The sequence below is a fragment of the Camellia sinensis genome, chromosome 9, assembly GCF_055761805.1.
Source record: "Camellia sinensis isolate YWXY chromosome 9, ASM5576180v1, whole genome shotgun sequence".
Classification (NCBI taxonomy): domain Eukaryota; kingdom Viridiplantae; phylum Streptophyta; class Magnoliopsida; order Ericales; family Theaceae; genus Camellia; species Camellia sinensis.
Genome location: NC_138969.1, coordinates 174,105,003 through 174,130,133, shown reverse-complemented (window position 1 = coordinate 174,130,133; position 25,131 = coordinate 174,105,003). Strand labels below are relative to the sequence as shown.

General features: G+C 39.6%; 1 protein-coding gene and 1 long non-coding RNA gene across 2 annotated transcripts in view; both read right to left on the bottom strand.

Annotated features, from left to right (window-relative positions):
* Positions 1-24,180, bottom strand: part of LOC145798861 (uncharacterized) — a 149,147-nt gene extending 124,967 nt beyond the window's left edge. Inside the window, exon 1 of the mRNA XM_082888080.1 lies at positions 23,994-24,180. Coding sequence (XP_082744206.1) covers positions 23,994-24,037 — 44 coding nt within the window. The 5' untranslated portion in view covers positions 24,038-24,180. The remainder of the gene's footprint in view (positions 1-23,993) is intronic.
* Positions 17,120-19,151, bottom strand: LOC145799833 (uncharacterized). Its single transcript, XR_014341337.1, has 2 exons — positions 19,115-19,151; positions 17,120-17,379 (listed from the first exon to the last, which is right to left on the bottom strand). It is a non-coding gene; the product is annotated as an uncharacterized LOC145799833 (long non-coding RNA).
* Positions 24,181-25,131: the final 951 nt, after the last annotated feature.

The window sequence follows — 25,131 nt, the reverse complement described above, 5'->3', positions numbered from 1 at the left end:
GGTCTCCACCAAAACTGAGCCCAAACCGATGCAAAATGAAGGTTCGGGGGCCGAAATGCGCAGCCCGAGGCCCCGAAAACTGACTGTTAGGCACCAGAAGTGGTGTTCGACCACGAAGTTGGTCTCTCGAGCCATAGTGTCCCTCAAAAGGGAGCAAATAAGATGCATGCCAAAAACCGGAGCAAACGGAGGTGGTTAAGTGGTCCCGAACTGAGGCACACGGCCAACGGCTCTGAAAAACCGGAAACGGGACTCCAAACGGGAAAAATGGCCTACGACCACGAAACGTAGCCTACAGCCACTGAGAGATGATCTACGAGACCTCTCCCTCCCTTCGGGAAGAGAAAACAGGGAAAACAGAGCCTGGTTCACAAACCGAGGCAAAGCATGAAAGAGTCCGGAAGTCCGGAGGCAAGGCTCACAGCCGAGACTCTGAAACCTCTAAACGAGCACGATATGCAACATCACCAAGCGCTCAATCGGTGACGTCTGAGTCTTAAGGTCGGTCAAAAATGGGGTGTCTACAGTTGCCCCTCTTTGTCAGAACTCGAAAGTCATAAGTGACGGGAGTGAATGTCAAAGCCCGGAGACGACCCATTTTTGACAAGGCCGAAGACTTAGACAAACAGGTGAGATAAACAGATATGTTCCCGCAGGCGTGCCCGCAGGCAGGGGGAAAATGCAACCGACAATGCAAGAAGCCGAAGGTACTCAATGATCATGCAATTGCAGCAAGCATATACAAATCTAACTACATTTCATGCAGTAAGGGTCATGTAAATAAAGTTGTAACGAAGCAAATATTCACAATAAATGCGACAATTTTAAGCAGGAAGGCAAATCAAACTACATTTCATGTAGTTATGATGCAATCTTAGCGAGCATGTGTGATAGATCCACAAAAGTGAAGAGAGTGTGCTGGATACACTATAGGAATAAAGCGTGATTGATACACTAAGTGAAGCAAAGTGTGATAGATACACAAAGTGAACAGAGTGTGATTGATACACTACGTGAACAGAGTATGATTGATATACTAAAAATGAACACAAAGTGTGATAGATGCACTAAGTGAACAGGTGTGATGGATACACTAAAAGCGAACACAAAGTGTGATAGATGCACTATGTGAATAGAGTATGATTGATACACTAAAGGATGAACACAAAGTGTGATAGATGCACTAAGTGAACAGGTGTGATGGATACACTAAAAGCGAACACAAAGTGTGATAGATGCACTATGTGAACAGAGTATGATTGATATACTAAATGTGAACACAAAGCGTGATAGATGCACTAAGTGAACAGGGTGTGATTGATACACTAAATGTGAACACGAAGTGTGATAGATGCACTTAGTGAACAAGTATGATAGATATACTAAAAGCGAACACAAAGTGTGATAGATGCACTATGTGAACAGGGTGTGATTGATACACTAAATGTGAACACGAAGTGTGATAGATGCACTGAGTGAACAAGTGTGAAAGATACACTAAAGGTGAACACAAAGTGTGATAGATTGCACTATGTGAACAGAGTATGATTGATATACTAAATGTGAACACAAAGTGTGATAGATGCACTGTGTGAACAGAGTATGATTGATATACTAAATGTGAACACGAAGTGTGATAGATGCACTTAGTGAACAGAGTGTGATTGATACACTGAATGTGAACACGAAGTGTGGTAGATGCACTTAGTGAACGAGTGTGATGGATACACTAAATGAACACGAAGTGTGATAGATGCACTTAGTGAACGAGTGTGATGGATACACTAAATGAACACAAAGTGTGATAGATGCACTTAGTGAACGAGTGTGATGGATACACTAAATGAACACAAAGTGTGATAGATGCACTTAGTGAACGGAGTATGATTGATATACTGAGTGTGAACACAAAGTGTGATAGATTCACTATGTGAACAGAGTATGATTGATATACTAAATGTGAACACAAAGTGTGATAGATGCACTATGTGAACAGGTGTGATGGATACACTAAAAGCGAACACAAAGTGTGATAGATGCACTATGTGAACAGAGTATGATTGATATACTAAATGTGAACACAAAGTGTGATAGATGCACTATGTGAACAGAGTATGATTGATATACTAAATGTGAACACGAAGTGTGATAGATGCACTTAGTGAACAGGGTGTGATTGATACACTAAATGTGAACACGAAGTGCGATAGATGCACTTAGTGAACGAGTGTGATGGATACACTAAATGAATGAAGTGTGATTGATACACTAAATGAATGAAGTGTGATTGATACACTAAACGAGAATGTATGTGATAGATACACTATGTGAACAGAGTATGATTGATATACTAAATGTGAACACAAAGTGTAATAGATGCACTAGGTGAACAGAGTATGATTGATATGCTGAAAATGAACACAAAGTGTAATAGATGCACTGTGTGAACAGAGTATGATTGATATACTAAATGAATGAAGTGTGATTGATACACTAAATGAATGAAGTGTGATTGATACACTAAACGAGAATGTATGTGATAGATACACAAAAGTGAATATGTGCATGGTAGATACACAAAATGAGAATGTGTGTGATAGATACACAAAAGTGAATGAAGTGTGATTGATACACTAAGTGAAGAGAGTGTGATTGATACACTAAATAAATGAAGTGTGATTGATACACTAAGCGAACGAAGAAAGCGTGATAGATACACTAAGGGTGAATGAGGTGTGATTGATACACTAAAGAAATGAAGTGTGATTGATACACTAACTGAATGAAGTGTGATTGATACACTAAATGAGTGAAGTGTGATTGATACACTAAATGAATGATCTTAAACGGAACTTCTTTGAATGAACTGTACATACTATATCGTGCATGAATGAGAAAGAAACTTGATAGGTACAATGCAATACAATGCATGATGCTTAAGTAAAGCAATAAATGAGCGTAGCGGCGCTTTAGAAAGCACCTCATGAGGTGAGTGGTGGTGGACCGCTCTACTCTGATGGGGATCTTCCCCTGTGCTCTTCGAACACTTACCTTCAACTCACAGTATAAAGGCTCTGAAATACTGACAAGGATTCTTCACGTAGAACACTTTGGATGTTGTTTTTCTTCCTGATCATATTCACAACTTTCCCTATTCTCTAACGGGGTGACAGACTAGGTTGGTTCAGTATCCAGAATTGAGGTGCATACACGCTATCTCAACCTATGGGGCTTCTATACAGATTTCAAGCCAAGGACACGCCTCTGGGTATTTAAACCAGACTTTAGTCCCGGAAATCCCGAACCTTTACGTTCTAGGCATCAGCCATTCGAACTCTAGTTTCCACCGTCGCAGCTGGTCTCTTAGGAACTCATTGCAAACACGAGCAAGATGTCCCTGGCACGAAATGGTCCTCAAGGAGAGCACTTCTGATTTCCTATTCTGCCTTGAAGCAGACTTGATCTTGAGCTTGAGGTAAAGGTACATTCATAGTTCGGAGCATTGGCAAGACCTGAAGAGGTACACACGAAATGTAGTCCTGGAGCTTACTGAAGTTGAAACAAACTCAGATACCCGACATTTTCCTCTTTTGCTTTTGCTTTGCAGTCCGGAACCATATATAGCTTCAGATAGGTCCTGGTTCTATTGTTCTCACATGACCTGGGTTGAATCCTGCGATTTTATGAAGGAAAAACTTCTGTTTTGTACAAATGTGGAGAACGGCACGGCACTCGGAGCACAAAACGATTTTATTTTTGAAATTGAGAGATGAGTTTTCGACCAAGTATTGAGCCTACGACGGAACACAGCAAAACGACTCAACAAGGAAATAAAAGGCACACAACCTAGACACATCGAGTAACACTCGAAACGACTCAAAACAAGAATCGAGATAAAACAAAAAGACACGACACTCAGACGTGCACAGGGAGCCTGTGTCACCGGGTAGTGTTTCCCACCCTTTCTCATTTGTGGTTCTCACATCACTCGGCCCTCAAGCTCTGTTTTTTTCTGAAAAAGCCCTCTTCTCACTTTTCCTCTCATCGCACATCTCTCTATTCTTCAATCTCTCATTTTTCATCCCTCCCCTGGGTGGTTGATGGATAAACAGCAAATTGTGGGCTCGTGCCCCTAGCATTCTGCTAGATTCTCTTTCTTCCGCTCACAACTAGTGAATTCCTCCTACGGAAAGGTTGCGCTACAACTGGGTGTGTAGCAAATCTGCAGCTAACATCAGTTGATGATGCTTTGCTGGGGAGTTTGGATGTGATAAGATCTGTCCAGATGATGGAGTGGAATATCTTGCCCCATTCTAGTTCGTGCTTCGCACTTTGCTTGATACCTCGTTGCTTGGAGGATGTGAGAGCTTTCTGCCCTTTGTTGTGCCCTTTTCTGGCAAATACGGTGCCCTTTCCGACAAGTAGAGTGCCCTTTCTGGCAAGTATTTTGACAAAGGGGAAAAGACAGAACACCTGACTCAACCGTGCCCCTAGTTCATCATTTTGACCATTTTTGTTTTTTGCTTTCTACTAAAACAGTTTTGACCAACATGAGAGTTAGATTAACGGGCTTGTTCGATTTTCTGATTTAAAATCATGCAAGTTAGGCTAGGAGCATTGAAAGTTTTCCTTTTTTGGGTCCAAGAAATGGTCCAGTTTTGAAAAATGGAGTACTTTTCAAGAAGATTAGTCAACCTCAGTAAAAATTCTCAAAAACTATTTTTGCAAATGACCACTGCTCAACGAGTACGGAACCTACTCTTGAGATGCACAACCTCGGACCCATAGCAATGGAAAATTGCCCCTTGTCTGAAGGACACTGCATGGCAACGGAAAGTTGCCCCTTGTTTGAAATGACGCTACGGCGTTTTGAATGGCAACGGAAAGTTGCCCCTTGTTTGGATTGTACCGCAGCGCATTGTAGTCAGTCCTTAGAGCGACGAACACAACCAGACTCTCAGATACAGAGAAGACAAAGATGACTAAAACCATCGCATGGACACAATCAAATTTGAAGTGTTTTACGGCTAGACTTCATAATGAAGTTGCCTACGTATCCCAAAGATGGGAAGCAAGCCTCACGTAGTTCGGGGTTAAGGTACACTCGGGTATTAACCTCTCATTTTTAGGCTCTAACTTTTGCCAAGGCGCCCGTTGCGGGTTTTCGACCTTGCAAGCTTTGTTCTTCTTTTCTTTTCAATTTTTTTCATTTCTTTTTCTCTTCTTTTTTTTTTCTTGCATTTTTTTTTTCTTCTCTTTTTTTTTTTCTTTTCTTTTGCATTTTTTTTGCTTCTTTTTATGTATTTTTCTCTTGCTCTAACTTTTCCCTGGGTCGCCCTTCCGGGTTTTTGGCCCAGCGAGCCTCTCAAAGGGTAAAAGTGTAAGAAGTCCATGCCAAATGGTTTTAGGATCTCGAAGCCATCCGTATCCAAGAGAGTGGCTGTTGTATCGATTTGCAGAAGGATCCATCTTCGGCTCTTCGAGCACATCGGACATTTTCGCCCCTAGTTCGAGGGGTGTTTCTGTTCTAGCTTCGCAAGCTTGTTCTGATGAGGTCTGATCTTCTTGATCTGACTTTGGTGCCTCTTGTTCGAGGGTTGTTTCAAATCTGGCCACACAGGCCTCATATCGCGGTTGACCGTTGAACACTCTGAATCCGAGGTCAAAGTTTGAAAGCAAGGGCTGAAGTCTCAAGGCTGAGAGCGATCCTAAGTTGCACAATCTCAAGAGCGATTCCACACAAGTCTTCGCAGGACCGCGCAAAACAGTTTTTGAAATCTTTTAAGAAAGCGACAAATCGCTCGCGCTGAAGATAGTGTAGGACCAATCTGGATCAAGCCAGGATCCTTCTCAGTACTCACGCTAACAAGCATGATTTCATTCATTAAGGGCTTAGCACGCCTCTCTTTCTCTCAGTTTGATCAAAGTTTTGCAAATCCCGAGGAATTCCTCCCTCTTTGTTTTCGTCGCAACGTTCAAAAAGTTTTGGAAAACTCAGGTTATTACAATGACTTCAAGGCACAGAAAAGGCGGAGTTCTTAGTCAGATACTGCCATCTCATTTGGAATTTCTGGTACAACTGTCACACGGGAGAAACAGATACGAGAGCGTGAAAATCACTGCTGTTTCATTCAAAATCTGTTGGCACAACTGGCTCCCCGGCAAAAACAGACTCAAAGGAAAGCAAAAGGACAAACGCAAAACATGCAAGCGATATCCAAGGTAACACCCCTGAAATCACCTGACTCTAACAAAACGGGACTGACTTGATACAACAAGACAAACCCAAAACAAAAGAGACTGACTCAAAACAAAAAGACAGACTCAAAAACAAAACAACAAGACTAACCCAATACCCAAGTCAGAATGTACAAAACTAGCATTCACAAATGCTCAAAACAGTGCGTGCCATACACCATATCTGGAGTTAATCGAGCGCTGCCTGCTGGTGGTTCATCCCCCGATCACATAACATTATCCCCCCAAATTCACCGATGCAGTGCCCATAGACTTTGCTGAGCTCGACGGGAGGATGACCCCATTGTCAAATAGATCCTGTACTTCATGGCGAAGACGGAAGCAGTCGTCGGTAGTATGGCTAGTTTGTTGATGGTACGCGCAGTACTGGGTAGCATAATGTGTAGCCGGAAGAGGGTTCAGGAGAGGCCGACGCTCAAGGGGTTTGAGATGCCCTTTTTCGACGAGGATTTGAAGGGCCTTAGACAAAGGCGTGTAGAGGGCATGGAAGACCCTGCGACCTCGGGGCAGATATTTCGAAGTCTGCGAGTTTTTGTTGGACGCATTCGAAAAAGGATCCACAGGTGCTGCCTTGGCTCTCTGATCTTTTCCAGGTGTAGGGTTAGAATTTGAAGGAACTGTTCTGGTACGACGGTCCCCATCTCAATTTTCCCCATGGCTTGAACTGCTCTCGTCTTTAGTGGGGAAGATGTCATCCACAATTTTAGCCACAACTGCGAGTACTTGTTGCTTATTCAACCTTCTGGCTTTCAGAGCCTCAACAGCTTGCTGGAGTTGTTCATAGGGATCAATGTCCATCTTCATCTTGTTCTTTCCACTAGCCTCAGCTTGGTGGAAGGTTTGGGTTGCTTGACCAGTACGAAGTCCAGCTGTTGTTGACATATCATTGCCAGAGCTTGAGACAGCTTCAAGTTGGCTGAGCTCAATTACAATTCGCCCCAGTAGCGGGGGCTCCTACCGTATGAAATTCCCAGCATACGATGCATTTGGTGGCGGAACCAACATTCCGCAGGCTAGATCCGCCACAGATCTTTGAAAGTCACCAATCATTCCCATCAACTCGAATGTGGTGGGCTCATGGGTTTGAAATAACTGGGGTTCCCAGATCGGAAGTGCGGCAGGTGACCTGGGTGGGTGTGGCACTTCAACATCGGTATCACCCTACAATGTGATTCCTTGGTCTGATGCGGCTACCATAACCACAATTTCTTCCGAATTTTGCGTCATCACGAGTCTGCTGAACTGATCGGAGGTGATATGACTGGTGACTAACGGATCAAATGGACCGGACTGGTGATTGACGGATCTGAAGAACCGGTGAACCTTTTCCTGTCTTGCCTCAGCAAAGGAGAACACTGGTTGCTCTGAATCGAGTCTCTGAACCTTGAAAGAGAAAACATGCAGCATCTCAGCCCAATCCCACTAATGAACATAACTGAATAACTCCATTCGACCGCTGATCTCTGTTCCCAAAATTACTGCCCCCAAAACTGAATCTGATACCCGCAGATATAACTGATTCCCAAAATATTGAACTGGTGCCCGCAGGCCTGATGCCCAAACTTGCAAACTGATACATGCATTCCTGTAGAGACGCACTCTAAAAGCACATAACAAGCAAGTGAGAGCCAAAACACCCCTATGTTGGGGGAGGGTTTCCCTGTCCTATTTTGTCAGGAGCTAGGGTTTCACTACGCACGCAGCGGTTTCAAACAACCTAAATCGGGTAAGCAACCTGACCTAGCTTGGAATGGTCACTATAGATTCCGAATAAGCACTAGGTCGAATGGTCAAAAGGGTGCCCCGGTAAAACTGGGGGTTGTGTTCCCATACTGGCAGAGCCCACAACCGGTCAGCCTTATGGTCATGCCTTGACAAGACATGCCTCCGGCAAACCGTTCAGGAATAGCAGATGGCAAACATGGTGTCCTAGGTGCACCAATGCAAATGCAATGCAAAGAAACACATAAGTGTAATCAAAACAAGATATCGTGAGTTCAAGTCAAGTTCTCTAACTCCCCAGCGGAGTCGCCAGAAACTGTAGACGTCCCCAAACGCCCCGGGAGGAACGAGCTCCCGTTCTGTTCATTTGGGGTTCACTACAGGTCGGACTCTCAAATTGTCACAGTTCTAAATCTGAACCAAAGAGTCCAAATCCGGCAAATCGTTTTGAGAAAATAGATTTTGAAAGAAGTGCCAAACATGGACTGCTTTGCCAGATACAGAGTCGCCACCTAAATGTTTTATTTTGCGGAAATTTAGGAAACCCTGACTCGTTTGCCTGAGGCCACGTGTCTGTCATCACCAAAGTTGCCTCGGCTCGGGAACTTGGGTACGATTGGGGAAGGTCACTTCGTGAGCACCCCCGCTCGCCCGATCAAAGATCGGCCTCTACTAACCATGATATCAAGTTTTGAAAACATTATGTGTTCTTATTCTGGTTATTAGCTTAGATTACTATGTGATGCGCACAACATACAAGTATAGACTGGGTCACCTGAATTGGAACAAAACATTTCATGTTTGTTTATTTGAAAATGGTTTGATGGTGCTACTCGCAAGTAGGCTAAGACGTGGATTTGCCACCCTCGGGTGGGCTTAGAAAAACATGATTTTGCCACTATCTAGTGGGCTTAAAACACACATTTGATGAATTGTTCCAATTCAAATAACCCAACCTTCACCCACAGGCATTCAGGCAGTTATATCATATAAGCATATAGCCTCATGGTAAGCATGCTATCGTGGCAGTCACTCACACGCATGCAAGGATGCTAAAGCATAAAACTTACCAAGTACTCCAAGCCAAAACAAAAGCTAATTAGAAATCTATGCATGATCCTAATTATACAGAAATGCCTAATACAACACATGCAAAAGTGCAACTATAGCAGGCTTGGCTATTCTAGACATGGCATATGAAATGCTACAGCTAACATGTATTCAACTTGGAATTGAAAATACAATGCAGTTAGTATGATGCGCCTAGCCCGGTGCATGCAAAACAGATGAATGAATGCAAACATGCTATCATACTGTATGCTAATTGAAACATGCCCTAATCTAACCATCATAAGTGGGTAAATAAAAGGGAGAAAGACGTGGAGTTGGAAGAGATACATCACACACACACACTTATTACAGTTGTGCCCTCGCGCAGAGGGTCCGAATAAATAATATACAGTCCCGAATAAAAATTACAGTCCAAATAATTACAAAATCCTAATTAATTGACAAATTAAACTAGGTAAGCTGTAAACTAGCATGCAAACTAGGGACTGCCTCGACGCTGCTTCGGATAATGAATAATGCATATCCGGGTTGCCTTTGCACGGAAATCCACTGTAATGCCCCAATTAGCCTCTGTTTTGCAATAATCATTTGGAAAGCGCGCCAAGCCCCAGAAGACTGCTGATTCTTGATTTGCTACAACAGAGAGCAGGAAAGGGGCATGGCAATGTATTTTCACATATGTATGCATGACTACCCTTCACGGAGTGTAGTCCTCGATCCTCGCGCCACCAATCACGCATCTCGATGCATGATGGCCGAGGAGTCGAATTGCACGACTCAATATGAAATGAATGCACATATGGACACAACAAGGCCTAGACTCCATCATGGATAATCCGGAGTGTCGGCGATCGAGGAATTGAGACACGTTCCGTTACTCGGAGTACGAAACGTCCCTCGTTTCCCGTGCTCGGCCTAACTCCCATCCCAAGCACGATGCAATATGCATGATATGCATGAAATGCAACTAAGATACAACCTAACATACACAATTCTATGAAATGGCATACACGATGCACGAGGTAACATGGCATACAATGCGCTAACATACAACCTAGCATACACAATGCTATGAAATGAAATGGCGTACACAATGCACAATGGACTTACACCAACATGAGTGGACCTCAGCCACACTCACATTAGTAGCCATGAGATGAAAAATGAGGCACTCGAAATGCGTGCACACATGCACGCAAACCGAGGACCAAACCCAGGGCAACAAATGCCACTCTACCAAAGCATGGCAAGGCGTGGAATATGGCATACTATCATGCAAATTTCAGTAGTAAAATATGATGCAAAACGGCCCCGGAACATGGAAACATGGCACCCGATACATGGAATGAGACCCGAAACATGAAATTAGGTACATGGAATGACCTATGGCTATGCAGAGCATGCGTTATTCGAACATGAAGTGTGAAGACAGAATCAAGACAGTCCCAAAAAAAGCATATTTACAGTTTTAAGCAAGGCCAAAAAGTGAACACAAATAGGGCTAAGTTAACATGCAAAAATGGCCCCAAAAGAGAGATAATGAAGCAAGTAGCAGCTTCTGGCCCTGAACAGCCAAGAGCCCTTCAACAAAGTTGAATAGGGGCTCAAAATGAAGCACTTTATAGTTTACAACAAGCCTCGAAAACAAACACAAGTATGGCTAAACTATTGTGCAAGAAATTGGGCAAAAAGGAGACAAAGAAGCAAGTGATGGTTTCTGGCCTCAAACAGAGGAGGGCCCTTCAACAAAGTTAAAGAGGCGGCCAAAACATGGTGTTTTATAGTTAGTGACCAAACCCAAAACAGTGCACATGCAAGCTTAAAATACTACGCAAAATAAGGCCTAAAAAGAGGTTTAAACACAAAGAGCAAAAAAGGAGCTTCAAAAATCAAAAGTACCTTGATAAAACATGAAGAGGGGGTCAAAATAAGGCTATTTACAGTTCGTATCAGAGCCCAAAAATACAAGCACAAGGGGCTAACAAAACATGCAAAAATAAGGCCAAAAGAGGGATAAAGAGGCATGTGACAAAAGTAAGCCTCAAACAGTGAAGATCCCTCCAACAATGTTGAAGAAGGGCTCAAAATAAGCCACTTTACAGTTTATAACCAAGCTCAAAACAGTTTAAAAATAGGCCTAAAATACTATGCAAGAAAGAGGCATACAAGAGAGGTAAAGAAGCAAGTGTAAAAAGGAAGCCTCAAAAAGGGAGAGGCCCTTAAACAAACATGAAAAAGGAGCTCAAAATAATACTATTTTCAGTTAGGGTCGGAGCCCAAAAATACAAGCACAAGGGGCTAACAAAACATGCAAAAGAAGCTCAAAAAGAGGGAAAGTGTGGCTCACCCTTGTAGACCAAACTCCAACAGCCTCTTGGCTTGAGAAAAGGTGCTCCTTGCCTCTGGAAAACCAGCTGCAAGTGTTGGAAAGGATGGTGGTGGTGTGGTGCTATGTGGTGGTGTAGAAATGGTGTAGGGTTTGGGAGGTTTTGAGGGTTGGAGTGTAGGGAGAGAGAGATACAATATAGGAGGCTTAGAGCAAAATTTGTAACCCTCTGAAGCAGTTGGAATGGCCTGGATATATAGGCAAAAGAGGGGGGGGGAAAGGGGGGGGAAAGGAATTCAAGTTTCCCCCCAAAAGTGCAGCCCCCCGGATACACAATCTGGGGGGAACAAAATACATATTTGTAATGTACCAGTGGAGGGGATCATGGCCGGCTGGTTATTGAAGTTGCAGGTGGCTGGCCGGCCCTTCCCATGGCTGGCCGGCCAAGGGTCAAAAGGGGCCAATGGTATTAGTGGCCAGCCACCCCAGATTGGTGGCCTCCCATGTGTGCACAACACAACCATGTGGTCAAAAACTGGAGAAAGTAAACCAGGAGAGAGAAAAGCCCACTTTTAGGAGGGGCTCAAAAGGGTCACACACAATTACTGGCCTGCCATGTGATATTGGTGGCCTCCCAGGTGTGTACAACACAAATATGTGGTTCAGGGCTGGAAAATGTGGCCTTAGGGTGGTCAACATTGGCTTTCAAGTGGGAAAAACAGGCGACGGAGGGCGATGGAGGAATAAAACTGGTTGTTAGAACAATTACTAGCCTCCCCCCCTTCTATGACCTTCTTAGCAGTGAAAATAAGGTCTCCACCAAAAATGAGCCCAAACCGATGCAAAATGAAGGTTCGGGGGCCGAAATGCGTAGCCTGAGGCCCCGAAAACTGACTGTTAGGCACCGGAAGTGGTGTTCGACCACGAAGTTGGTCTCTCGAGCCACAGTGTCCCTCAAAAGGGAGCAAATAAGATGCATGCCAAAAACCGGAGCAAACGGAGGTGGTTAAGCGGTCCCGAACCGAGGCACACGGCCAACGGCTCCGAAAAACCGGAAACCGGACTCCAAACAGGCAAAATGACCTACGACCACGAAACGTAGCCTACGGCCACTGAGAGATGATCTACGAGACCTCTCCCTCCCTTCGGAAGAGAAAACAGAGAAAACAGAGCCTGGTTCGCAAACCGAGGTAAAGCATGAAAGAGTCTGGAAGTCCGGAGGCAAGGCTCGCAGCCGAGACTCTGAAACCTCTGAACGAGCACGATATGCAACATCACCAAGCGCTCAATCGGTGACGTCTGAGTCTTAAGGTCGGTCAAAAATGGGGTGCCTACAGAATGTGAAAGAGAATAATTGGTTTTCATGCTGAAAAGTGTCAGGAGGAACGTTTTGAGAAACACACAGTTATATGTGTATACTTTTCATATTAAATGCCACATTACGTATATGGTATGACTTGATGCATTCATGATCATTTTTGTCTACGTGTTGTGATTGGTTAGGATCTTTGGGATCCCTACTGGGCTTAGTGCTTATCCCACGTGTTGATTAACTTTTTTGAAGTGCAAGACTGGAGGGATCATTTATGACTTGAAGTCTTTTAATTGTTGGCCACGGGGCCCTTTATTTGTAGGCCGAGTGCCATGTGTTGTGCAATGGTAAATCCCTTTTGTTGTATTTATTGTTATTCAATGTAAGCCTAAGGGTATAATACCATACTTATATCATCATTGTTGTCGTGAGAGAATGATATTGTTTATTATGGTTTATCCACAATTAAATGGAATTAATATAAGGGATTTGGTAATGTTATTCAAGTAATAAAATGTGGGGCATGACAGTCCACACCTTTACGCATGTAAACTATAAATTCATTAAATTATATTGGAGATATAGATTTAGAAAATAGCAAACTCAAAAATATCAAGATCCGCTCATTGTAATTAAAATTCTCCAGATTATTTTATTTTATGTTCAGACGTCTCATTCCGCTTTTGTTTGGATGCCGTCGGATCTCCGAAAGTTGACCAAAAATAAAATTGTACTATTACTTTTTTTCTTTTTTTTTTTTGTTCGGTTCTTGTCCTCAGCTAAAGTGTGGTCAGCAGAAGAATGTGCATGGTGTGGGAATGTGCTTCGGCAAAAGAGCTTGGTGTTTGACGTTGTTGAATATGCACTCGACGACAAATAATCGAGGTCGTTCTTGTTGCCAAAGAATGGAGCTCGGGGTTATATATCTACCAAGTAGCTTTGTAGCTTTGTAGCTTTGCCAAACAATTTGCTATGAGTCGCGACACTTTTGAAATGCATATGCATTGGCCCGAACGCCGAATATAAATGGGGGTTGTAACGCTACCAGGCAGCCTTATTGAGTTGCCGACCAGCTCCATTTGTTTTTAAACTCTTGACCTTAATGGTGTATGAACTTCAGGCTTTCGCTTTTGTGGATGAGTTTGATGATCAACCACGACCACTGATTGCTCGGGTTCAAATTTCTTGTTGAGTGATGTTGCTGATGAGCTTTCTAAAGAGAGAATCTAGGTCCAAACTTGGGTCTTCCTGTTCTTTAGCTACACATGGCAATGGTGTTGTTAAACTACTTTCCAGTGGGTAAGTGGATCACTTGTGTTGACATTACTTCGGTTTCTACAACCATCCTCTTGGTGCTTGCCGAGCTTGACCCAACTATTGGTGTTGATTAACACTCCTTTTAGCTTGCCGAAACACTTGGTCGGCATCTATCATCAGAGAAATGGTGTACTGAACTCTAGCTATAAACATCTTCTAGCAAGGCATAATATTTGTAATTAAATTGAAGATTATATACATATATGTATATAGAAATCATACTAAAGACAATAGTTATTCGAAGAGAAAAGAATAGAGGTTCCATTTTAGAAGTGGGTTTCCCTAGGATAGCACTTATACGACATGTTGTACGATTGGGTAACAAACCCAGGAATGATGTGTTGGGGTCAGAGTTATTGAATTATTGTTGATCGGATTGGACCTCGGGGAGTCGGCCATAAGGCCGAACTGAAGTTGTGGCGAGTTGGCTATTCGTCTTGTTTGAACCACAACACAATTCTTTAATTCTTGCTAATTGTTAGCACATGCACATGTATGTATATTCCAAGAATCAACTTTTGTGAGGCAATAATTTAATAAATAAAGTCCCAGAGTGAGTTTGGCCCGGTAACCCTTTTTGTAAGGCCAAAAAGATGTTCTCACAAAGAAAAGTGTGAAACCCATTTTTAGAGAGAGAAAATCTAGACTCAATTGTAGATCCATAACCTTCGTCTCGATCTTTTAACTTTGCTAAACAAAATTAATATTTGTTTGACAAAATTTGTGAGCATAAATATATAGACATATACATATATATACATATATATACTGATATTCAGAAACATAATAAAAAAGGGAGAAGACAAAGACCCAGCTGTAGATAGTACACTGGTCCGAGCTCCTTAAGGGTGGTGTTTGCTCTGCTCTTCATTGAATTCTCAGAAGATTCTCACAAATGGCGCCAATTGTGAGACCATGAAAATCCTCTCACATAGATTGTAGAGATCCAACGAAGAGATGAGCTTTGCCTCTGTAGATCTGCAAAGATGAGCATGATTGGCGCCACCCAACCGGGGTTGTCAGCTAGAGACATTCCGATGATAAAGTTAGCTAAAATAGATCAAAAAGAGAAGATGAAGATTTAGAGAGTGTGTGTGCTCTGTGGCAAGTAAAATGAGGCATACCTTCATTCCATAGGATGCCCTCCTTTTATAGAGGGGGTGCGATATTTACTTGGTGGGCTTCCTTCTTTGGGCTGGGCCCAATAAGCTGGTATATGTATATATTTTTTGGCTTCCACAGAATAAATCGTTAGATATATGATAGGATTATGTGGTATGATATGTATCATTTTTTATTTGTTATATACCCAATAATGTCTACTTCAATTCTATTATCATATCATTTTAAGTGAATTTATGAGTCTTTAACATTTCTTCCGAATTAATAAAAAAAAATAAATTATGGTGTGTAGCTTTTTCAATAGATAAATATGAAACAAATCCTAAGATAATTCTTCCATCTAAAAAAAAATAAGATAAATCACTGAATTAATAAAGAAGCAAAAGAATATACATATATATACAAATGCATAATTTTATGAATATATAAATCATACTCGCATAACAAATGATCAATTTTATTAATAAGTAAATCATTAAATAAATTAACAATTTTTAATGCTATAAAAAATATTTTTCAATTAACCATTTTGTTAATAAATAAATCATTAAGTCAATTAACAAATTTTAATAATATAAAAATTATTTTTCAATAAATAATTTTGATAATTTCTTAGTATTGTGTTAAATTAAAGTTTATAACAAACGATAATTGTAATTTATAGTATTATAAGACCGATTCATATTTTAAATAAACTTTATAGGTGTATTTGTAATTTATTAAAAAATAAAATATTTACGTTTCCTAATTGATCAAGAATGTTTACGTAATTACGAAAAAACATGTTTCATGATTGACCAAGAATGTTCGCGTAATTATGAAAAATCTGTTGCATAATTGGCTAAGAATATTTGCATAATTACGAACCATTAGTAAATTATTCAAAATGAAATGGCAAAATCGAAAAAGAAAGACGAACCTCAAGCAGCTAAGCAATTCATATATATATATATATATATATATTTAGATATTTATATATATATATATTTGACACTTGGCCTCGTTTTCTTAGTAATTTTTTGACTTTTTGACTAAAATGTGTTGTAAAAAAACTAGTAGGTTTTGGATGACCTTTTGATTTTTACGAAAAGATGTGCAAAAGATAGAGAGAAAAATAAATCTTTGACTTTTTGGTATAGGTGATTGGCTTTTTGATTTTTTTAATAACTTTTTAACTTTTTGACTAAAAAAATCACTTACCAAACGAGCCTTTAACATTGTGTATTTTTGTAGTTTGTTTTTTTGTTTTTCAGGCACATAGCATTGCGGATAAGGAATTAGAGGTGGATGAAGTCATTAGTAGCTTACTGAGGGTTTTGGACATTAAAAATAGACTAGCACAGTTCGTGGACTAGCATTGGAGTCCTTTTAAAGTTAATTGATTAATCATTAACTATTCTTAATCAATGTTAAACAAGATTTTTATGACAAAAAAGGTCGACAAGAATAATGATATCCGCTACCAAACAAAATTATGATGGACACTACAGGAAATTCGTTTTTTCCGCGAAAATCCTGAAAAACGCCATAATATCTTATAGTGACGTGTAAAATTTTCGCCGCTGATAGGGCCACCGCAATAGCTACACAACGTTTGAAAAACGTCGCTAAAAACATTATACGGCATTTCTTAAAACGCCGCAAAATCTTTGATGACCGTCCGTCCCCAATTAACGTGTGACGTGAGAATGACGTCATTTAGTGGCGTTTTTTGAAAAATGCCACTGTTTTTATTTTTTTTCTTTTTTTTTGGGGGGGGGGTGGTTAGTGGGTTCCCTGCTGGTGGTGGTGGAAACTGAATTCACAATTTGGGGATCTCACGTTTTATGTTTGCTCTATGCAACCATACTGCTAGATTTAAAATCAATTCTCAATACATGCCATATGCATGCATAATATAATCTCACCAGAATCATCATTTCAAGTAAAAATTTCACATCTAGTGTCATATGCATGCATATTGTCAACTAAGACATCTAAACAACCATGAGTTAGTAACACATTGTTTCCATAGGACGCAATTCAAGCAAAGGATTCCATGCCCACATTGAGTTTTAGAAACTCAAGACAACCAAAAAAAATTTTAGTACGGTTTGTTGACTTCCAAGTCTTGTAGCTTCTTTTCATGGTAATCTAAAAGATCAACCTTGTGTCCAAACAATCCCAAAAAGCCATCACGCCTCAACCTTTCTCGAGTACGGTTTGTTGACTTCAAGCGAACAAGCCTCCTATTCAATTTATCTGCATCACTCTAGAAGAAGAAAAAAATCAAATAATTAGAAGTCACAAAGGAAAAAGAAAGCAAGTTGATATAGTTTTAAGATGTGCACTAAACCACATCTGAAGTGTTATATCTAAAATAATTTTGTTCTAATGCTCCAATTGAACACTGTATGAAAAGGAGTGCAGACTGCAACTAATTTAATCTTCCAAAAGGCTCAAAATTTCATTCACATGAACCAATTACGCACACAAAAATGACGATGATAATAATAAGAGCACAATAAACTATTCTAAGCTTTTAAGTATGTCTTGAAACACTTAATTGAAGAAAATAATTATCCGATGTCTTGAACCACTAGCTTCCGTATTTCTACTAAAAGGCTGCTATGAACAAATAAATAAAAACACAAAGCCTATAAAAAGTTTAAAAATTGATTACTTATTGAAACAAGAGCTCGTTAAAAAGCTAAAAGGCGATAAAAAAAACAGCTAAAAAGCTTATCCAAATATGAAAGATACCAATCTGAATCATCTTATACAGGTTGCGCATGTCCTCATTTTCTCGGTATGTAAATCATTAAAGATGTTAATGAATCCTATCCTATTGCAACCTTAGAGCATTTGATTGATGGACTTTTCTTGTTAAAGGGTTATTCATTCAGCATCCTTTAGGTATACAAGTAAACGAAGCCACTCTCCGTATCAAAAATTTGTATAAATTTTGACTCATTTTTTTTAGGATTTGATAACAGATTTGTTTTGGTTCTTGACTTCTCCGAATTTTTCAACCCTAGCTAGTTGACACTAGTGAAAGAAGAAGAGATCTTGTTGGGATAATTTGTTGTTTGAAGTCTACTTGAATCATCTCTAGTTTGAGAAACAACTTTATCATCACCAGTTAAATAAGTTGAATCTATCACCAGACCTACAAAGTTTCATAATGATCTTATATTGTTCATGTTCTATTTGTTTCCTAGATGTCTTGTATTTATCTATTGTTGATTGGGACAATCAATGCATACTACAAATTTTTTTTTTTTCTGTACCTTGCTCATGATATGATTTGTTTCAAGTCCAGCATATCTAGCACAACATTCTTCAAGACCTATAGACATGGATCTTTTGTCTCCAAAATTGATACCCCTTCTTTATGTAAATACATTCTCAATCGCATGATCATACCTCGATCACATCATAAGTTTCAAAAAATAAAGGGCTAAGATTTTGATGTTTTGGAATACATTGAGACAAGGGTTAAGCTTCAAAAAATACATTGAGACAATGGCTAAGATTTTGATGTTTTGTAATATATTGAAACAAGGCTTAAAATTTTGACAATGAAAGATCCGGTGCCAACCTACAGGTCTGGCTGTCCCTTTAACTGAACCACTAGCTTCCGTATTTCTACTAAAAGGCTGCTATGTCTTGAAACTTCCTCATTCCATATATTTCTGTTTAGTATCTCTTTCCATTCATGAACCAAATTGAAAAAAAGCATTATCAACTAATTTTATACAAAACCCCCAAATGGAGGGAGTGTCATAATGACACTTTTAGATGTTAACTAAACATCTACTTCTTATGCAAAGGACTAAAGCGAGGAACCACAAAAACCCATACAGACATTCTACAAAATAAGTTAGTTTGCCTACCATTGATGTGGCTGATGTTTGGATGCATAGAAATAGGCAATCCTTTTTGATGAAATATAGTTAAACTCCTTTTTGAGGAAGCAAATCCAACTATAATGGTTTAGAATGAACCTGAGTTTGTCATATCTACTTCTTCTTCTTCTTCTTCTTTTTTTTCTTTGATATGTGAACCTGCATTTGATAAGAACAAATAACATGAACAAAATGTCATATGAAAATTTCATAATTAACTTTTACTCACTTCCTCGGACGAACGATGACAATTAAATGATGAGGTGTATACATGGGATTGTTGTTGTGAATGCACATGTGTAGCAGCTGGTGCAATAGGCCCACCCATGGCCTGTTCAGACTCCAATTGCTCTATTCGGGCTTGTTGAGCTTGGATTGTGCTTTGCACCTCCATTTGTACTTTCTGTTGATTAAGCATAGCATCCATCATCTCCTTCCTTTGCATCTCCATTTGTGCTTTATATTGGTTAAGTTGCTCTTGGACTTGCGTTTGGATGATATGAGTTTGTTCTTGCGATTGCCTATATCCGCCTTCAAAGACATCTGTCGGGGAAGGACCCAATCCATATGTTCGAACACGACCAGGTCGCTCAGGCCCTAGAACCTGTGTGATAATTTCTTCATCGTCGTATGATACCTAGTACCATTAATTATATACCCATTGAATCTCGTGGCCTTTTTACTAGGTCCCAATGCCAAAGTTTTAATCTCATCTGACAACACAGCATTTTCAATAGCTAGAAGCTCTTCAACCTATTTTTACAAAGTCAACAAAATTAAACATCAACTAGCAGAGAATTAAAAATTGAAAACATGAGAATTGAAAATTAAAAACATGTAAGTGATTAGTACTTACATGAAAATTAAACCATCTGGGAAACTCATCATTGTGACAGCGATCCACATCAAAATCTTTAAGACGACGATGTGACCGCTTAATAAAATCACGATGCTCCCTATACATTTAAAGTACTTATAAAATGCAAGATACTTATTAATGGTATCAATAAAATTTTGGAACAAAGATTGTATCTTACTCTCGATATGGGACAACCGTAGCAGTGTTAAATAACACATACCGATGAGCTTGTACCCATGATGTGTTATCAAGCGCAAACCCTTTTCCTTTTCCTAAAGCATGACCCAGTAATATCCCAGGATTGTCGCTAACATCGTAATTCCTTATTGGTCGATTCAATTTTGACTCGACATCATCCAAGTACCTTGAGCAAAAGGTCATACACTCTTCAACTAAGTATCCCTCTGCAATTGAACCTTCTGGATGACTTCGATTACGCATATATGACTTAAGTGTCATAAGATACCTATAAACAAACAAATCCACACATGACTTTCAATTATAAACAAACAAATGACTACAACCTTAAATTGGAGTAGAATTGCACACCTTTCTATGAAGTACATCCAGCGATATTGCACTGGACCAGCAATCTTGGCCTCCTCTGCTAGGTGAATAGGCAAGTGCTCCATTATATCGAAAAAGGATGGAGGAAAAATTCTCTCAAGATGACAAAGTGTAAGAGCAATTTGGGATTGAAGACGATCTAACCCATCTGGCTCTAGAGTTTTGGAGCACAACTGCCTGAAGAAATTGCTTAACTCAATCAATGGTTCAACAACTTTTTTCGGTAACAAATTTCTCACTGCTATTGGAAGTATTTGTTGCATCAATATATGGTTGTCATGACTTTTCAGTCCAGATATGCTATGTTGTTTGAGGTTAACACGACGAGAAATATTGGATGCATACACATCTGGAACTTTGATATTCTTCAGGAGTGTACAAAACAAACCTCTCTCTATTGTTCATAGCAAAACATGCAGGCGGCAAATAATACCTGTTCCCAACCCCTTTTTTAGGATGTAATGCCTTTCGAATTCCCATATCTTGCAAGTCTCGACGAGCATTTAAATTATCCTTTCCTTTCCCATCAACATTTAATATCGTCCACAATACATTATCACACACGTTCTTCTCAATGTGCATTACATCAAGATTGTGGCGAATCAAATTATGCTCCCAATATGGAAGCTCAAAGAAAATACTCCTCTTCCTCCAATTATGATCCTCCTCGTTGTCCTCTTTTTCCTTTCCTTTCCTAGTTCTTTTTTGTCTGTTAGTTGGTTGATGCTTAGGCCCTAGCTGTCATAACACATTAGCCCCCGATAACCGAGTTGGACATGGTTCAAATTCAGAAGTTCCATCAAAAGACGCACCATCTTTTCGAAATTTGTGACTCGTATTCAACCAGCGGCGATGCCCCATGTAACAAATTTTCCTTCCATTCTTCAAATACCGATGTCGAGTACGTATGTTACAACAAGGACAAGCTAAAGCACCTTTCGTGCTCCATCCAGACAAATTTGCATATGCAGGAAAATCATTTATTGTCCACAGTAAGACCGTGTGCAATTGGAACATTTGATTAGTTTCTGCATCGTACGTCTGAATACCATTTTCCCACAATTCAATCAGTTCATCCACTAACAAGCGCAAGTAGACATCAAGGTTATTGCCAGGTGAAGAAGGACCATCAATGAGCAGCATCATCATCATATGAGGTTGTTTCATGCACAACCATGGTGGCAAATTATAAGGCATTACAATAACTGGCCAACTGCTGTGAGCAACATTCATTGCCTTGAATGGATTAAATCCATCCGCTGCTAAACCTAGTCTGACATTGCGAGGCTCACTCGCAAACTTGGGATACAAAGTATCAAAATTTTTCCAAACAAGCGAGTCAGCAGGATGTGTCATTTTGCCATCATCAATTCGGCCCTCTACATGCCATCTCATTAATGAAGCAGTTTTGGATGACATGAACAATCTTTGAAGCCTTGGAATCAAAGGAAAGTATCTCACAATCTTCTGGGGAATTCTTTGTTGCTTCTTTTTATAATCATTCTTCTCACCCTCAAACTGTTTGTATCTAGGTGTCTGACACACTATGCAATCATCCCTACTAGCTGTCTCCTTCCAATACAGTGAGCAGTCTCTTGGGCATGCATGTACCTTGTGATAATCGAGGCCCAATTCCCTAAGGAGTGCCCTCGTTGCATAGAACGACTTTGGCAAAGTTTCACCTTTTGGGAACGCATCCTTCAAAAGTTTAAGCAACATCGTGAAAGACTTGTCGCTCCATCCACTAAGGCACTTGATATGCAATAATCAAACAACAAATGACAGCGTTGAAAACTTGTGAGACTCTGGATACAACTCTCTTTCGGCCTCCTTCAATAAACTAAAAAATCTTTTAGTTTTCTTATCCAGGCCTAGTTCGATATTAGAACTTCCTGTCTAGCACGATGAACCAAGCTTGGTGGAGGAAGTCCGAACCCCTCATATATCATTTCATTGACTTCATCGCCATCATTCGAATCACTGACATTCTCATTCAATGGCACAGACGCCGGTAAATCTTCCCCGTGAAAAATCCATCTGGTGTAGCTTGGAAGAAACCCATTGACCATTAAATGTTCCCCCAAAAGGTCTTTCTTTACTAGTTTGACATTCCGACACCGTTTACATGGACATGTGACTTCATTTGATAGAGGATTATTTTGGCATGCAAGTTTAACAAATTCCTTAACCCCTTCTATATATTCTGGATGCAACCTATGCTGATTTATCCAACTTTTATCCATCTGACTTCGTCTTACACTACAAATGTCACTGCCAAATCAACAAGGTTCAAAATTATCATTTCATTTTAATTATTCTTAACCTCAAGTAAGTACATTACAATGCATGCGACATGACACCATTCTCCGCTAACTCTTCTCTAATAGGTTGGTTCATCCTACTTTCCCATTCAGGAATGCACAGTCTATATTGTAAAAAGTAGCTCATACCGCTCTATCCATCTCTAACGAAATTTCGGCAGCATCTCCCCATGATTCTCCAAGTACACGACATAGACTAGGTGTACTGCTACACCTTGTCTAGTATGCACTCAGAGAACATGAGAAGCTACTACACGAAATCTCTACGAGATGGACTACATTTAAGCGGTAGAACTACTAATTACAACATAGACTTGTGCTCCTGAACTGTCCCAATTGGACAATCCAAGAAGAGCTTCATCAAAGATGACTAGGTATCTCTAATGAAGATTCTTGGACGGGTCTAAGGCTTTTTATGTATGCATGGATAATTACTTGCTAAATTAACAACTGTCATGATTATTGCATCCCGGTGGTGCAACCTGAATCAAAACTATCAAGCATACTAGAAGCATTTCTAGCATGAAGCATATTAATGAAGAAACTAAAAGTTTCTACAATGCTCTTGATAGATTATGATATAGAGATTCATAAAAAATGACTAGGTATCTCTATTTATCAAAAAAAAAAAAAAAAAAGACTAGGTATCTCTAATGAAGATTCTACAAGAACAACTAGATCCATCAACGGATCTAACATATGTACACATACCTTAGTTATTAATAGAGACATGTTAAAGTTACATAAATACCATAGAATATGTGCATCGCTACAAACTCGACTGTAATACATAACGTCATTGTTGCTACATTTCTACTTCTAGTAATCTCAATGCAAAAATTGTCAAGTCCAAGTACCACATTCTCCAACATATGAATTATGAAGCATCAGAAAAATGATCTTTGCTTTTGGTTATATTCATATTACCAAGTCAGATCATGTCAGTCAACATTTCAAAATGCGACCAAGAAAGAGAATGGCCATATTATAAACAGTTGTTTCTGATCGTAAAGTAACAGTAACGAAAACCAAAAAAAGAAAGTATCCTGCTGTATACATGATCAAATCCTGGCTCTAGCTCACAAGTACACCAAACTGACCAGGTGATCTTCTGAAGTGTTTCACATCATCACATTGAAATACAAGAAGTAGAATTCCCACAAGCTTTATTTTCATAAGCAATTGCAAAGAAATGATGATCAGAAACTCAGAAAGTAGCACATGTACACACCTTTGACTCCTTGCAAAACAATGGATCAGAAAACAAAGTTTCATCAATATGTAAACCAGGATTTAGCATCTTTCGGTTGCAAATGACCGCAACCATAGAAGATGTTAGAACCACTCTTTTGATAGATGGAACTTTTGCACATGATCTTAACACATTAACTGTTCCCTTCAATGCAGGATCAATTAGTTCTACCTGAAATATGAAGCAAAAACAAAACATAAGTCCCATTAGACTAATAAGTTGACAGTGAACAAATGATAATTCATCATGCATTACATATTAGAAATCTGTCGCATCTTACTTTATTATACATGACCTGTAATTGATCTCATGAACAACACTGATTTCAGGATTGGGCCACTACATTTTATGTTTATGTAGTTTCAGACTGGCCTGAACATGACTCTAGAAACCAAAAGATTAATTGATATGTCCAGCAGATTAATTTAGAAAATATATACAAACAAAGACCAGTGGTGCAGTGCAAAAACACCAGAGAAAGAGATGAATATATACAGAGTTGCCTTTGCTTTTATTCTCTAAGCCATTGCTATTCTTTTTCTATTTGATCCTGAGCTAACAATTTCGTCTATTTAGTCTTTAGAGTTTCTTATTTCAGCTCATGTAATTTTATTGGAGACATAAATAATTGTTGAAGCCGAATTTGAAGAACGAAAATGCCATTATAGAATTTGAACAACTAAGTAAAAGGGCAGAGAAAGAGAGAGGATGAGGGATGGATGGAGAAGAATATTAATGTTTGGTTGTAACAGTACATAGTCTAATATAGTGCAGGTATGAAGATGCTTGGTTATATGAATGATTTAGGTTGTTTAAATTATATATAATTACCTTATTGCCTATAAGAATAGACTTCCGAACGATACCCATTGAACCATACCCACCAATTGAAATAAAAGGGATAGAAAACATGAAATAGAAAAAATTGACAGTTGTATTATATAAAATGTCACAGTTTTTTACATTTTCAAAAATATCCTCACGTTTAATAACTGTCAAGTTTTTGTTTTGTTTTGTTTTGTTCTTCAAAAAATGCCCTTCACTTCACATAAATGAAACATTCAATAACTACTTAATGATTTCTGTAAATGGAATTTTCTCATTCAAATTACCGAAT